Source organism: Sminthopsis crassicaudata, chromosome 2 (assembly GCF_048593235.1).
Source record: "Sminthopsis crassicaudata isolate SCR6 chromosome 2, ASM4859323v1, whole genome shotgun sequence".
In the NCBI taxonomy this organism is placed as follows: Eukaryota; Metazoa; Chordata; class Mammalia; order Dasyuromorphia; family Dasyuridae; genus Sminthopsis; species Sminthopsis crassicaudata.
The window spans coordinates 320,182,059-320,199,788 of NC_133618.1; the positions used below are offsets into that span (position 1 = coordinate 320,182,059).

General features: G+C 33.1%; 1 protein-coding gene across 2 annotated transcripts in view; it reads right to left on the reverse strand.

Moving 5' to 3' along the window:
* The window catches only part of FANCM (FA complementation group M), a 93,570-nt gene that overhangs the window by 51,222 nt on the left and 24,618 nt on the right, over positions 1 to 17,730 (reverse strand). For both annotated transcript variants that reach the window (XM_074290167.1, XM_074290168.1), the window contains exons 9-12: positions 14,707 to 14,885; positions 11,775 to 11,981; positions 11,093 to 11,303; positions 8,724 to 8,878 (exon numbers count right to left, since the gene is read on the reverse strand). In XM_074290167.1, the coding sequence (XP_074146268.1) occupies positions 8,724 to 8,878; positions 11,093 to 11,303; positions 11,775 to 11,981; positions 14,707 to 14,885 (752 nt within the window). The remainder of the gene's footprint in view (positions 1 to 8,723; positions 8,879 to 11,092; positions 11,304 to 11,774; positions 11,982 to 14,706; positions 14,886 to 17,730) is intronic.

The window sequence follows — 17,730 nt, forward strand, 5'->3', positions numbered from 1 at the left end:
AGTCAGCACATTATCATGATTTTCTTAATCAGATGATGAAAACTTGAAAAACATATACATATTCACACACAGATTGTTACAGATACACATCAAACTAAAAAAATAAACAAACAAACAAAACCAGAAAGGGAGAAGGAGAATTGACAGAGGGATTAAGAAGGAGGGCAGATTTCAGGAAGGAATAGTCAGTTAATAGCAAAACAAACGGATTCAGACTAGTCATAAAGGAAACTGAAATGAAGAAAAGAAACTTTAATAAGGACCAGAGAAATCAATTATATGTTATTGATGTCAATTAGATTCTTTCTTTCAATCATTCAATATGCATTTATGAATTGCTATTAAGAAATAAATACATATATATATATATATATCACTATATATAAAGTAGTTATATGAGATAATTTGGTAGAGAGAGCTTTTGTAGTATCAGGCAGAAGAAATTATTTATGCTGCATCTTAAAGGAAGGGAGGTACTCAATCAGGAAGAAGTAAGGACAGCCAAAGCAAAGAAATGAAAATAGAAAATGGAGTGCGACATGTGAGAAATGTCAAAGTGGCCAATTCTGATGCAACAAAGAGTAAGAATAATGTACATGAAATCAGAAAGACAGACTGGAGTCAAATGAAGATAAGTAGTTTGGGAAGTTCCTATGATTTCTTCATAAATGGGTAATCTGTTTTTTTAGTAGAACATTAATTTCAGGAAATCATATGTTTATAAATATTTTTAAATTACCCATTTTCCAGGTCTATTTTTGATAAGTAGACATACATGTTTCTTCTAGTTTCTCAATCTTTTGACCTTGTAATATTTCTTATTGTCTCACCCAGGCAGTTTTGATTATTCCATTGTGTTTTCAGGGAGGTAACTACTTGGAAAAATTTTTCCACTTTATGTTTTAAACTATTTATTTGCTTTCCACTTTTTTCCTCCAGAGCTATTTCAATTCTCTTGCTTTGGGGCTTGTTAAATACAAGGTTTTAAATGATAAATAAAAGATTTTGTATTTTATCCTAGAAGCAATTAGAAATTATGGTGAGAGTTGTGTTTAAAAGAAATTCACTTTAGCAGTAGGCAAACTGCTATGAACTAGATCCATGAAGGGAATGAGTTAAGGTAAGGAGGGCAAATTAAGGGCAAATCTCAGCAAGAGGTGCCCAGGGTCTGGACTAAGATGGTAACTATGTTACCAAAAAGAAAGAAATTTTTATGAAATGTAGGTAAGGAAGGAGTCCATTCCAGGCATGAAAGTCAGGTATAGCAAAGATATGGAGAAAGGCCATGGAATACCATGGATTAGTAAGAAAAAAAGTTAGTTTGAATGGATGGAAGTATTCAGGTTAACCAGGAAGGGATGAGAATGGTAAAAGAGAAGATTATAATGTCCAATATGGCTGGAAGAAGTTGGGGAGAGGCTACAAGGTATTTTTAAGCTTTTTATTTTCAAAATATATGCATTGAAAGTTTTCAACATTCACCCTTGCAAAACCTTATGTTCCAAATAGAAAGCAAGTAATCCAATACAGTTTAAGGAATTCTTCTACACATATTTCCACAATTACCATTCTGTACAAGAAAAAACAAATCAAAAAGAAAAAAAAAAGAAAGAAAGAAAAAAAAGCAAGCAAACAACAACAGAAAGAGTGAAAATGCTATGTTGTGATCCACATTCAGTTCCCACTGTCCTCTCTTTGGGTGCAGATGGTTTTCTCCATCATAAATCCATTAGAACTGGCCTGAATCACCTCACTGTTGAAAAGAGCCACACCATCAGAACTGATATTAAATAATCTTGTTGCAGTGTATAATGCTCTCTTGGTTCCACCCACTTCACTTAGCATCAGTTCATATAAGTCTCTTCAGGTCCTCTTGAAATCATTCGGCTGATCATTTCTTATAGAATAATAATATTCCATAACATTCATGTACCATAACTCATTCAGTCATTCTCTCCAACATATAAATACATCTTTAAAAGCTAAATAGAAGAGTTTATTTATTTTTTTTAAGAAAATAAGAAGCCATTGACATATCAACTGTGGGATTGAATAATCAGATTTGAGCTTAAGAAAAATTACTTTGGCAATACTGCATGGGATTAGAGTACAAAGATGTGTGATGGAGAAACAAGGCTATTGTAATCATCTAGATGAAAAGTGATGCATGAATGGAGAGAAGAGATCAGATATCATTGAGATAGAAATGGCAAGATTTGGCCACTAATTAGATATGTACCATAAGGAATAGTGAAATAAGGATGCCCATTATCATCACTATTATTTAACATTGTACTACAAATATTGCCTTTAGCAACAAAAGAAAAAGAAACTAAAAGAATTAGAATAGGCAGTGAGGAAATAAAACTATAACTCTTTGCAGATGGTAAGATGATTAAAGAAGTCTAGAAAAAAAGGCAGCTAGGTGGCACAGTGGGTAGAGCACCAGCCTTGAATTCAGGAGGATCAGAGTTCAAATCTGGTCTCAGAAACTTAAAACTTCCTAGCTGTGTGACCCTGGGCAAGTCACTTAACCCCGGCCTCAGGAAAAAAAAAAAAAAAAGTCTAGAAAATCATCCAAAAACCTACTGGAAACAATCCTTAGCTTTAGCAAAATTGCAAGATATAAAATAAACCCACACAATTCACCAGCATTTCTATATATTATTGACAAAGCCCATTAACAAGAGATAGAAAGAGAAATTCCATTTAAAATTACTGTAGACAAAATAAATTACTTGGGATCTACCTGCCAAGATGAACCCAAGAACTATATGAACACAATAACAAAATACTTCTCACACAAATAAAATCAGAGCTACACAATTGGAAAAACAAAATTAATCTGGAAGAGCAAAAAGGAAATTAGTGGAAAAAAATACAAAGAATGGTGGCTTAGCAGTCCCAAATCTAAAACTATATTATAAAGCAGCAATAATCAAAACCATGTGGTACTGGCTAAGAAATAGAGTGGTAGATCAGTGTAATAGATTAGATACATATAATGCAATAATCAAGGCTTAAAACAATTTAATATTTGATAAATCTCCAAACTCCAGCTTTTGGATTAAGAACTCACTATTTGACAAAAATTGCTGGTAAAACTGAAGAATAATATGTCAGGAAATCAGCAAAATAAGGTCAAAATGAATACATGATTCGGGCATAAATGATGATATCATAAACAAATTAGGAGAACAAAGGATAATTTACCTATCAGATCTTTGAAGAAGGGAGGAATTTATGACTAAAAAAGAACTAGAGAACATTATAAAAGTCAAAATGGATAACTTTGATTACATTAACTTAAAAGATTCTTGCACAAAAAAAATGTTTGTGGCAGCATTTTTTCTAGTGGTAAGAAATTGGAAAGTGAGTAGATGACCATCACTTAGAGAATGTCTGAATAAGTCATGGTACATGAATGTTATGAAATAGTATTGTTCTATAAGAAATGATCAGCAGGATGATTTCAGAGAGATCTGAAGAAACTTACATAAACTGAAACAAGCAGAACCAGAAGATCATTGTACACAGCAACAACAAGATTACAGGATGACTAATTCTGATGGACAGGGCTCTATTCAACAATGAGATGATTGAGGACAGTTTTAATGATCTTGTGATGAAAAGAACCATTTACACTCAGAGAGAGAATTGTGGGAACTGAGTATGGATCACAGCAAAGTCTTTTTGTTCTTTGCTTGCATTTTGTTTTCTTTCTCATTTTTTCTCTTTTTGATCTGATTTTTCTTCTACAGCATAATTTTATAAATACATATGCATATATTAAAAAAAGTTTTTGCACAAACAAAACCAACAGAAACAAGATTAAAAGAGAAGTACAAAGCTGGGAAAAAATCTTTATAGACAGAATTTCTGATAAAGGTCTCATTTCTTAAATATATAAAGAACCGTCAGATAATGAAATTGAAATTATATCCACTCATATGAAAGAGTGTTCCAAATCACTACTGATCAGAAAAATGCAAATTAAGACAACTCTGAGATACCACTACACACCTGTCAGATTGGCTAAGATGACAGGAACAAATAATGATGAATGTTGGAGGGGATGTGGGAAAACTGGGACACTAATACATTGTTGGTGGAGTTGTGAAAGAATCCAACCATTCTGGAGAGCAATTTGGAACTATGCCCAAAAAGTTATCAAATTGTGCATACCCTTTGATCTAGCATTGCTGCTATTGGACTTATATCCCAAAGAAATACTAAAGAGGGGAAAGGGACCTATATGTGCCAAAATGTTTGTGGCAGCTCTTTTCATAGTGGCTAGAAACTGGAAGAAGAATGGATGTCCATCAATTGGAGAATGGTTGGGTAAATTATGGTATATGAAGGTTATGGAATATTACTGCTCTGTAAGAAATGACCAGCAGGAGGAATACAGAGAGATTTGAAAAGACTTACATCAACTGATGCTGAGTAAAATGAACAGAACCAGAAGATCGCTGTACACTTCAATGCTGTATGAAGATGTATTCTGATGGAAGTGGATATCTTTAACATAAAGAAGATCCAACTCACTTCCAGTTGATCAATAATGGGCAGAAACAACTACACCCAGAGAAGGAACACTGGGAAGTGAATGTAAATTGTTAGCACTACTGTCTATCTACCCAGGTTACTTATACCTTTGGAATCTAATACTTAACGTGCAACAAGAAAATTGGATTTACACACATATATTGTATCTAGGTTATACTGTAACACGTGTAAAATGTATGGGATTGCCTGTCATCGGGGGGAGGGAGTAGAGGGAGGGAGGAGATAATTTGGAAAAATGATTACAAGGGATAATGTTTTAAAAAAAAATTACTCATGCATATATACTGTCAAAAAATTTTATAATAAAGTGACTTTGTTTTCAATTTAAAAAAAAAAAAAAGAACCGTGTAAAAGGCTGGAACTGAGCAGATACACTTAGATAACCGAGCACTTAAAATTAATTGCCAATTGGACAATATTCTATTAACATATGCTTGGAGAATGACCCTGCCCAACTATTCTGTGCTGGCTCTATCTGTGGATGTATACAGAGAAGTGTGAGAGAGATCAGAGAGTAGAGTAGGACAAGCAGGATCATTCTTTGGCTGTGGAGAGAGAAAAAGGAGGTGTGCAGATTCCTATATCTATTCCCCTTACTGCAACCCTAAAAGACCAAGAATAAAAACTTTTGCTTATCCTGACTCTGGCTGATTCTAAGGTATCCAGGGTACTTATGCAGCCATTACAGAACTGTGCCAAATTTACGAGAATACAAGTCATTTCCCAATTCATAAAAGGTCAAAGGATATGAATAGACAATTTTCAGATGATGAATTAAAGCCATTTATAGTTATATGAAAAAATATTTTAGATCACTATTGATTAGAGAAATGCAAATTAGAAAATGCAACTCTGAGGTACCACCTCACACCTTTCAGATTGGCTAAGATGACTGAAAAAGATAATGATAAATGTTGGAGAGAATGTGGGAAAACTGGTACACGAATGCATTGCTGATCGAGTTGTGAAACAATCCAACCATTCTGGAGAGCTATCTGGAAATATGTCCAAAGGGCTATAATACTGTGAATACCCTCTGACCCAGCAGTTCCATTATTAGGTCTATATCCCAAGAAAATCATAAAGGAGGAAAAAGGACCCACATGTACAAAAATGTTTATAGCAGCTCTTTTTGTGGTAGCAAAGAATTGGAAGATGAGTGGGTGCTCATCAATTGGGGAATGGCTAAACAAGCTGTGGTATATGAAGGTAATGGAATATTATTGTTCTATAAAAATTGATGAAGAAGCTAGTTATAGAAAGGCCTGGAAAGATTTACACGAACTAATGCTGAGTGAAACAAGCAGAACCAGGAATACATTGTACACAATAATAGCAAGAATGTGCAACAATCAACTATGAAAGGCTTGATTCTTCTAGAGATTCAATGATCCAAAGCAATTCCAACAGACAGAAAATGCCATGTGTACTCAGAAAAAAATCTAAGGAGATTGAATGCAAATCAACATATGCCATATTCACTTCTTTTTCTGTTGTTTTTTTATTTTTTTTTATCTCTTCCATGGTTTTTCTCTTTTGCTCATTTTTTTCTCCCAAAATCATTCATAAAGAAACATATATTAAAAATAAATGAACTTACTACAGAAAAATATTCATGGAAGGAAAGAACTGGATATAAAGAATCCATCCACTCCAAATCCCTCAAGTAAAGATTAATAAACGGAAGCTTAGGGTGTTAAATGACTTGGCCAAAGTAATAAAATACAAGATACTTATTAACTGGGGAATGTCTACCCAAATTGTGATATAAAAACTTAAAATATTAGTGCACGATCAGAATAAAATGAATTTGAAGAATTCCAAAAAACACAAGAAGGCTTATATGAAATTGAGACAAAGTGAAGTAAGCAAAAACAGAAAAATGGCATATAAAGTGGATACTATTTAAATGGAAGAACAAAAAAATAAAATAAAATCTAATAACCAAGTCTAAGCCAATCAGAGAAAGAGTTAAGAAAACATACTTCCTTCTTTTCCTTGATGAAAAATGTTGCTTATGCCACCAGACACAGTTGCCATGTTGGTTAGTTTTGCTTGACTATTTTTTCTTGTTACAATGGAAATCTTACTGAGTAATGAAATAGGGTATTACATATTTAGAAATGACTATTATATTTTAAAAAAGGCCTAGTTCCAAAGAGTTAAAAATTATTATAGTTCAGAGAGAAATGTAGAGTTGTGTGACAGGTGGAAGCTATAACAAGTAACCAAAGAGAAACTTCAAAGAACAGGAATAAGAGATGTTATCAAGAAATGCAAGGGATTATTATACCTTGCACACCAGAGAATTCCAATGGTATCTTCACCTTGACAGGAGAAAGTAAAGAATATCTATAGAACAATGGATGGACCACCAGGACAAACTTATGAGAAGAAATGGTGAAGAGTCAGAAAAGATAATCTAGACACAGATAGGTTGTGATATGCATTACTGGAGAAACACTCAAATCAATAAGGTCACAATTCCTTTTCAGTATCAAAATAAACAGCATCAGCAAAAAGTTTTTAAAAATGAAAATGAGCTAATGATTTGAGGGGTTTTTTTCTTTTTTTAAAAGTTTTCCTTTTTAAAAGTGACCACATTTGAATTCAGGAATAAAGGCCAAAAGAGAAAGAAAAGCTCATTTGTAGAAAGACATTCACAAAAGCAAAATCTATGACATTAAAAAACTAAATTGAACAACAATTGGAAACCTATGGATGATTATTTCCATAGAATACAATATTGCTCTATAAAATGAGTAATATGAAAAGTTTATTAATAATATTGAAATATTTGTTTGAGAGCATTCCAACCTATGGGTTGTAGATTCCTGAAAGGTAGCAGTTATTTCAAGAGAGACATTTTGTAAAAAAAAAAAAAAAAAAAAAAAAATACTATATCAGAAAAACTAATGTAACTGGTGATCAATATAGATAGGGAGTTCTATCAATACAGATACGCAGCTTTTCTTCCATTCGAAGTTTGAGAAAGGTGTCTGGCACATTGATATCTTGAACAATCACACAGCCAGCATGTCAGAGGCCTTATTTATCTGACTCTGAGGCCAGCTCTCTAATCATTATAACACACTGCCTTATGAATAAAACACAATAAAATACAAATTCATTCTAAAAGGATGAATAATTCCCTATACTTTTACAGCATTATGTGTTTTCTCAATAAACTGCAACTAGTATAAAAATCATCATATTGAGTCAGGAAAATTAGTGTTTAATTTTAAAAAGCTGAGAATTCTTGATTTATAAGAAACAATATAAAGCAAACAACAAAATATAATATGCACACAAAATAATGAAGATCAAAAAAGAACCTGGCATAATATAATATGCAGAGGTCTTATAGTCTTATTGATAACTTCTTTTCATTCCAGTCAATTTTCAATACACTCAGTATCTTCCTTTATAACAAAGGAAAACAATGAAGCAAAACTCAATCAAAAACAAAAAACAAACAAACCTAATAACACAAATTTGGTTCTATCAGCCTAGGGAACATTCATCATCCATAGTTACCTTTCCAAATTCCAATGAAAATAAGAAAGTGCATTTAGTCATTAGTCATTACATGAATCAGAAATTGAGTTGACTTTCAGAGCTTTTGCTTATAACAACAATAATAATAATACCTAGCATTTATCTAGTGCTTTTGTTTGTAAAGCATTTTACAAATACTGTTTTAAAAAAAAAAAAAAAGAGAGAGCTATAAAAAAGTCTAGGAGGTAAATGATATCTCTATTTTATAGATAAGGAAACTGAGGCAGACATTAGTTCAGTGACTTGCCTGGGATCACATAGCTAATATATATATATCTGAGACCACTTTTGAATTCAGGTCTTTCTGATTCCAGGTCCACTACTCTATTCACTGTGATTTAAGTTAATTTTTGTTTTGGTTTTAAGTAGGTATCAACCATGTGATTTTTTTTATTAATTTGCAAAGAATAAGTAAAAAAAAAAAAAATCACCAAATTTTGGAGTTGGAAGCAACCTTGAAAGTTTCTTAATATAAACTCCAGGTTGACAAAGGTTAAATAACTTGATAAAATATTTAGTTGAATGGCAGCAGAGCTCTAGCCTTTTATTTAAGTATGTCTTCTACATACATGATAATATGTGAAAGTTCTACTTACAAATATATCTTCATCTTGTAAAGATTCAAACTTAACTTTAGGCAATATTATTTCCTTAATTTCATCATTTTCTCTTAATCTGTACAGCTTGTTCCATAATTTAAATTCTTCTTCTGTTAAGGACCAAGCTTCTTTTGAATTGCGTTGCTTCATTCCTACAAGTTGAAAAAATTATAAAAACATAAAATTATAGACAAATAAAAATCAAAAAATAAGTATGAAAAGTGTAATACTGTATTGAAAAAGAAATCAAGCTCCGATATCCCACTAGATATATAACCCAAGGATATGATAAAAGTTCCACACACACCTAAATCTTCATAGGAGAACATTTTGTGGTTATAAGGAATTGAAAACAAAGCAGATTTGACCATGACAAAGGATGTGGTAAATACATTATGTCAGAAGAACACAATAGAATACTAATGTGTCACACAAGAGCCAAAATGGTAGAGGGATGGGGAAAGAATGCAGAGAGAGCTGTCCTCTACAAACGCTTCCTAATATAGCTGGGGAAAAAATTTTGATTTGATTCAAATCTTGATGGAGAAATCCCGGAAAAAGTCAATGAGTCCTTTGGCCCAGTGCAGCTTACTATAAGGAGACAAAGTGGTCTTTGGACACTCAAATGGGATCAGTTAGCACTATGCTGCCCATGGAGCACTACAGCCCCAGACAGAGGCTAAGCACCAGAGCAAAAGTAGATCTATACCAAGATACTATGATGGAGACAGACACCAACTGGTAGCTTTGTTGCATAGGTCCCAATCCCATATCACAGATTCAGGGATGAATGAGAAAAGGACCTGCTCAGGTTCCCTGAATGATACAGCCGGCATTAGTGGTGTGGCTCAAATGGTCCAACACAAAGCAGAGTTTCACTTATAAGATCTAGTCCAGCCTGCAGAGAAATAACCAACGCAAGAATACCAGACTAAAGAGGAGACTACAATTCTGTAGTTCTGAGCCAACAGAACAGGGGATGAGTGAGGGTGCAGAGGAGCAATTAAACTGTGCGAGGATTCCACTTTGAGAACACTGAAAGCTTGCCAGTCCCCAGCCTGAGATCCTGAAATAATACAAGATTCAATAACCTAGAAAACAGGAACACGACCAAACCAGGCCTTCATTCCAAAAATGCCTAAGGAGCCAGCTATAACATCAGTTTTGAAGTTAAGAAGGAAATAAACAAAATGGGTGTTCATCAGTTGGTAACTTATGGTGCAGATGTAATGGAATATTATTATTGTGACATAAGAAATGATAAAAAGAAAATTCTGAAAGACTTAAAAATCATAAACTAATGTATACCAAGTATAAAAAAAAATCACAACTTCATAAAAGAGGTATAACATGCAGCATATTTTCAGGCATGGTCAATGTCAAAAATGGAGACTTATTTTATTTTTTTAGGGGAAAAAAAGTGAGGTAATGACAATAATAGCAATACAAGAAAAAAAAGAGTCCACAAAACATTTTTTAAATGAACAGAAGAAAACAGAAAAAAAGATCAGTCCAAAATACTTCAATGACTTCTGGAACAATCTTGGAGTCTGAGTTGGCCAAGAAAGCAGCATAGTATGCTGGAGAGAGGGCTATATTTGAAATCAAAGGCTCTGGGTCTGGATCCCAGCTTTGCCATTGTACTATATATATATATATATTATATATATATTTATTTTTTTTTTTTTTTAATTTTACTGAGGCAATTGGGGTTAATACACAGGGTCACACATAGCTAGGGAGTGTTAAGTGTCTGAGGTCATATTTAAACTCCAGTCCTCCTGAGTTCAGGACTGGTATTCTATCGACTGCACCATCTAGCTATTCCATACCTATATAATCCTGGACAAGAAAACAATCAGTTGGGTCTTAATTTCCTTATTTCTAGACCAGGAAAACAGGGCTTAGTGGCATCTAAGGTCCCTTTCAGTTCTAAGTCTGTGAGCTTATAATAAAATAAGGGTGAGGCAAAATAAGAAAATAATGATTACTATATAGATTGAGACATGGTCAGAAGTTTTTCCTTCATACAATGTTAATATCTAGAGGTCTTTCACTTTCTTGATAGCAGTACCCATGGTTTTCTCAATAATAAAACCAGTACTTATATGTGGTTATTAGTGCACAAATAGCTTTATTTTGTTATCTTATGGTCAAGGTCTCGATCAGTATCTTTATAAGGTCATTAAGTGTCACCTTTCTTCTAGTAATGGACAACATCTCTTAAGGGAAAATGTGTTTGTACCTTAAAATCTATGATGAGTTTTTCAAACTATAGCTATTTTATCAGTAAGACATATACTTTTAATTACAACACAGACAATTAATAATGGAATATATTTAATTACTGAAAAATTACAACTTACCATCTCCAAATGAAAAGACAGATGAGTTTTTATTTATTCTAGATTTCTTTGAGCGTTCATAAATTTCCTCAGCAATGAACATTTTGTGTAACTTTGGGTAAATTCCATCAGGAATCATACGTGGACTTGCTTGATAAAAATTAAAGGCCTTACTATTACCAGAAATAGCTTTATAAATACTTCTTTTGCAAGATTGACTTCGATTATAAGCCTGTTAAAAATTAAAAAACTAATCTTAGAAATTATTTTGTAATTATCATTTTGCAATAAAGAAGTTGTTATTAGGATGAACTTATTCTGGATGAAATAATAAAAAATAAAATCTTAACTATTTTGGTCAAATAGATTTATTCATTAGCTAAAGGTTAACAAGAAAATAATAATGATAGAAGACATTTATGTAACTCATTAGGACATACAAAGGTCATTATCCCACCTGATCTGTTTTTGATTAAATTTCTCTCAATTAACATTAAATGGGGATACTAAAATAATATCATATGTGCATAAAATTATGAATTTGGCTTAAAATTCCCACAAAAGGAAACTGTTAGAAATATACAATGGGAAAAATTCATCCTTCCTGCTAGATTCCTTAAACTGTGTCCAAATTTCATTTTGCATAATGTATAATAACTTGCAAATTTTAAGCATTAAATTATATACCTATAGATATACATACACATTCTTCTCTTCCTTCTGTAAGAATAACAACAATTCGGCCTTGACGTTTGCGGCCAGTTCTGCCCATTCGCTGTACAAGACGAACTGGACTCTTCTGAGCATCAAAACAGATTATTAGATCAACTTCTCCTATATCTAAACCTTCTTCCCCAACACATGTAGAGACCAATGTGTTATAACCACCATCACGGAATTGTTTTACAACCTAAAATAAAAATCATTAAAACAAAAATCAAAACAATGATAAAACAAGAGCAAAATGCTTATAAGTACTTTATCTTGATCACTAACATATTCAACCCCCACAACATATTTCTTGTCCATGTCACGACACTCTCTTCTATGGCATATATTGTTTCTTTATCTTTCTATCACCAGAATCTATCACAGAAACTGGCCATAGGAGGTATTTCACGTTTATTAAATTAGTTGAGGTTTTTTCCCCCCCTTCATATCACATTTCCTAGAAAAGATTCCTGGGAAGGAGAATCACTCCCTGTCCCTCCCTTCTTCCCCCCCCCAAAACAAAAAAAAAATTACATTAATACAATCAAGACAAAATGAACACAAAATAAGAGAAATAACCAAAGGCAAGTATGGGTCAGGATGAAGGGAAGAAATGGCTAAGAAAGTTATACTCTTTAATTTATCTTGGTGAAAGGAGAATTACAAGTTGATTTTATGTCTAAAGAGAAGCTTTTAAAACTTTCTCAGTACTTTTCAGATTTGAGAATGGGGTGTCCCAAAGAACAAGACTCAAGGCAACAAATTCATTTTGATTAAAGAAATAAAGTTATGAATGAATTATTAAAAATATATCTTCAAGTAGTACATGTTTAGCTGTGCTGATTGCCTTGATGTCTGGGAAAAGGGAAGGAGAGAAAGGAAGAAAAATTTGGAACATGGGGTTTTATAGGAATAAAATGTTGAAAACTATCTTTATATGTATTCTGAAAAATAAAAATCTTTTATTATTTTTTTCAAATGTATCTTTATTCTGAAAAAACAACTCCTACACTATATTTACCAATGTATGTATGGTTCTTAGAATAGCTCAGAACAGGGATAATTGCTAGAGAAAATACTGAAGGATAGACGGAGTAGAGGGTAGAAGGGGTAAAGGGATTGAAGAATAAGTACAGGAGAAATAAAATTTAGGGAGAAGTAGAATCATGGGAGGTTATAGTTGAATATAAGAATTGTGTAAAAAAAAAATCCATAGGTAGGTGAAGCAGTGGAAGTCACCAGCCCTGAAGTCAGACGGACCCAAGTTCAAATTTGGCTTCAGACACTTAACACTTCCTAGCTGTGTGACCCTGGGCAAGTCACTTAACCCCAATTGTCTCAGCCAAAAAAAAAAAAAAAAAAAAAAGAATTCTTCTAATTAGTTTCTAAGTAGAGAAGTAGAATACTTGCAGCTGATGTGGAACAAAGGAATAGGGTAGAATACTTGAGGAAGTTAGAATTTAGTAGAGCATTAGACATCAATATTGCAGCACTAAAGCACTAGCACTACAAAAACAGAGATGAAGATGGTGAACCAAATGTTGAACTCCTTGAGAATGGAGAGAGAATGACCAAGGGTCTCAGTATTTTACAACTGCCATAATTCTAATTGGGTAGAAAAATATAATTGCTTGGATTTCAACAGAGAAAGGCTACAGAGTGAAGGAAGCAAAGGACAAATGTGGAAATGACAAAGGGGAACAAAGAATATCGTGACTGCCTCAAGGCCCAGTAGAGTTGATGGGCTGAGCAAAGGAATAGTCAGTTCTGGAAAAGATAGTGAGACATGCTGTATTGTTGTTAGAGGGGAATTAGGTCTCAGTGAAGGCCAATAGATAGAAAGAGTATGAGAGAAATATAAAGGGGAGATTGTTCATGAAGAACAGGAATTCCAGGAGATAACAGTGGAAGGGATGGGAAGATTTGGAGTAGGATATGTATGGGATCGGATGGAGTAGGACAGGAACAAGAGAATATCAGAAGGAGAGAGAAGAAACTAGTTTCTTCCTAAATGTTCCCTAATTACTTATTACAAGCAAAGGAAGAGAAATAGGAGAAACCACAATAACAATAGTAGGAAACCTCAGTTTTCAAAGAGTGTTACAAAGAGAGTTGGGCTGGCTATAGTCTATTCCTTCATAAAGGATGCCTAATAGAAATGGTGGGGAGAAGAAAAAATGTTGGTAGTGATTCTCTTTCCAGCATCCCTTCACCCTTCCCAAAGTCAACAGAGGGGGTGGTAGGAGGTCAGCATTAATATACGTTCAATCTAGGACCTGTAAGTAGTCTTACTCTACTTATTACAGCTAATAGAAGGGGATAGTGGGGATAAGAATAGAGATATCTATGTGAAATACAAAAAATAGTGGGTTTAGTTTCATTCATTAAGCATTACATATTGTATGGAAAAGAGAAAGAAGTTATATAGCATTTCCCAAAAAAAAAAAAACCAAATAAGCATGTCAAATTTAGGAACCATTCCAATCTGTCAGTATCTACCTGGATCCTAGCTGTGACATTCTCACTGTTCTATCCATAGAGAAGTGGGACCTATATTAACAATTTCTAATTTCAGAGTACTAGTCTGCTTAGAAATTCCCAAGAGAAATATTATTTTTTAATCAAAATTGTTTCTTACCATACTCTTTTTAGATATAAATTAGTTTAAATGAAAATTCATATTTTCCATTTCTTAAAAAAATATATTTTTACAAATTTTCAGTTGGAGAAATTATAAGTTCACTTTTAAAGATATTTCAAAACATTTCAAATACAGTTCTAACTTTATGTCTAATATCAAAGAAAATTCCTCTTAAGACTTAAAAAGGCAAGTTTGAAATTTGCTAATTATTCTAAAAAGAATACAAATAAAAAGATATCTCAAAACATTCCTGTTTCTATCAATATCAGAAACTTCTGATTACCTGAAGTTGTTCCTTCTGTGTTAAACCTTTTGTGCTTTTCCCTGAAGCATGACCAACAAAAGTCATAACTCTAACAGTTGGCTGATGGTGAAGCATTTCTGCAATTTCTTGAACACTGTCTCGAAATGATGAAAAGATCATAACCCTGGTATCACTTTTTTTTTCAGCTGAATTTTGATCTATTTAGCAAAATATATATTTTAAAGTTAGATAGATGTGTAAAAAAGTACATGCAATGAAATATGTGATTAATTTAAAAGGCAAAAAGGTATGCCATTAATCCAAAATATTTCTTTCAAAAACACAATTGATATTGCCTAAACCTTTATTGATGGGCTTCTTTTCTTCTTCGAGTATCACTAGAGATTCATCTTCTTCATCTTAAGCCAACCTCTCTGGCTGCAAAGTTTCCCTTAAAAATTTAAGACCATGGGGAGGATTCTAGGAAGATGGTAAAGTAGGTTGATAAATTTCATGCCCTCTAAATCTCCCCCACAAACAAAATAAATTTGCATCTCAAGGAGAACTCCTCAGTAGGCATCACAGAGATTTTCATCTCCCTGATAGCTTGAAGAATCAGGGATCTGAGTCAGGGAAGACAAAGGGAGTCTCAGTTGATTAGGATGCCAGGACCAGCTATGCTGTAAAGAAAAAACTTTGGTGAGAAGGAATTAGCACTATGTGAGGGCAGAGGCAGTGGGGCAGGAATGCTGCTGGCTTTAAGCACTTGCAGGAGGAGGGAGCTTTTGATTTGGGTTCCTGATCAGAGAGAAGAATTCAAGTAAATTTAGAGACACCATCCTCCCACCCCACCATTAAAGATACTTACACTAATACCTCTTATTTAAAAAAAAAAAATTTTTTTTAACTGGCTAAGAAGAGACTCCAACCATAAAAACTTACTATGGGAAGAGGGAAGACCATGATTTATCTTTAGAGGAGGACACTAAAGTTAAAAAAAAAACTTCTACCCCAAAGAATAACATGAAATAGCTCCCTGCCCAGACAGAATTTATAAAACTAAAAAAACAATGTAGAAACCAGATGAGATATACAAGGAAATCTTAAAGGAGGGGAAAGGACCCACATGTGCAAAAAAAGTTTATAGCAGCCCATTTTGTGGTAGCAAAGAATTGGAAAAAGAGCGAGTGCCCATCAGTTGGGGAATGATTGAACAAGCTGTGGTACCTTATTGTTCTATAAAAAATGATAAACAAGCTGATTATAGGAAGGCCTGGATTTACATGAACTGATGCTGAGTCAAACAAGCAGAACCCAGAAATGTACTATACACAATAACAGCAAGAATGTGTGATGATCAACTATGAAAAATTTGGTTCTTCTCAGAAGTTCAATGATCCAAAGCAATTTCAATAGACTTTGGACAGAAAATGCAATGTGCATCTAGAAAAAGATCTAAGGAGACTGAATGTAAATCAACACATGCTATGTTCACTTCTTTTTTCTGTTGTTTTTTTTTTTTTTTTCCTTTCTCCCATGGTTTTTCCCTTTTGCTCTGATTTTTCTCTGTATTAAAAATTTTTTTAAGTTACAATAAAAAAAGAAATCAAATAAGAGACATTGAGAGAAAACTAAAAAATAAAAATAAAAACCATCGGAAAAAAAAAAAAGTTAACCAACTACAAAAGGAGATGAGTCTCAAAGATGAAAATAATTCTTTGAAAATTAAATTTGGGTAAGGGAAAGCCAATGAAAACTATGAAAGACCACGAAATAATAAAACAGATTGTAAAGAATGAAAAGATAGAACAGAATGTGAAACATTTTATAAGAAAAACAACACATCTGGGGAAGAGATCAAGAGGAGGAAATATAAGAATAATTGGACTCCCTGAAAGTTGTGACCAAAAAATGAACCTTGTCATAATAATGTAAAAAATAATCCAAGAAAATTGTCCTGGGAGTGATAGAACATAAGGGAAAGGAGAAATAGGAAAAAATCCACCAATCACCACCTTAACAAGATCCTTTGTGGAAAACACATAGGAATATTATTGACAAATTTCAAAATCTCCAGATCAAAGAAAAAATTTTGCAAGAAAAAAAAAAAAAAAAAAAAAAAAAACACAAACAATTCAATATGCTGGAGCTATAATTAGAATTTTATAGGACTTATCAGCAGCCACAATAAAACACTGGTCCTGGAATCATATCTACCAACAATCAAAAGAAGTAGGCCTAAAGCCAAAAATATCATATCCAGCAAAATTATCTATAATATTGAATGAGAAAAAAATGAACATTCAACAAACTTGAATATTTTCAGGACTTTCTATCAACAAAACCTGAATTTAATAGAAAATTTAACATATAAGAGTCAATATCAAAGATCAATTTCAAGGAATTCAACATGGACAAATTGTTTCTATTTTTACATGAGAAATACATGCCATATATTTAAGATTGACATCAACAATGTCAATTGAGAGTAGCCCAAAAGAAAGTCTGGGGCAGAGATAAGGTTAAAAATAGTAGCTATATTATATAAATGAGGAAGAAGATACAGAAGGCTCATAGTTCTGAAAATATACTCACATAAGGAAATGTGTTAAATAGGCAACACTACATATATACCATGAAGGATATAGCACTCTCAAAAATCTATAAAGAGATAAGGGGGGAAGGATGGGTAGATGGGGAAGCAAACAGTGAGAGAAGAAAACAAGAGGGGATCCTTGGCTGGGGGGGGGGGGCCTTAAGTAATAGCAAGGCAAGTTAAGGAGCAGAATTAAAGCAGAGAGTCAGCAGAGATAAGAAGGAAAAATGTGTGTATGTGTGTTTGTGTGTGTATGTATTTATTTTTATATTTATATTTATATTTATACATAAACATGTCTTTTCTCACCTATAGCTTGCTTTGGGGGGGGGGTGGAGAAAAGGAAAAAAAAAATAAAATAAAAAAACATATACACTGTATGTGCCAAAATGTTTGTGGCAGCCTTTTTTGTAGTGCCTAGAAACTGGAAAATGAATGGATACCCATCAATTGGAGAATGCCTGGGT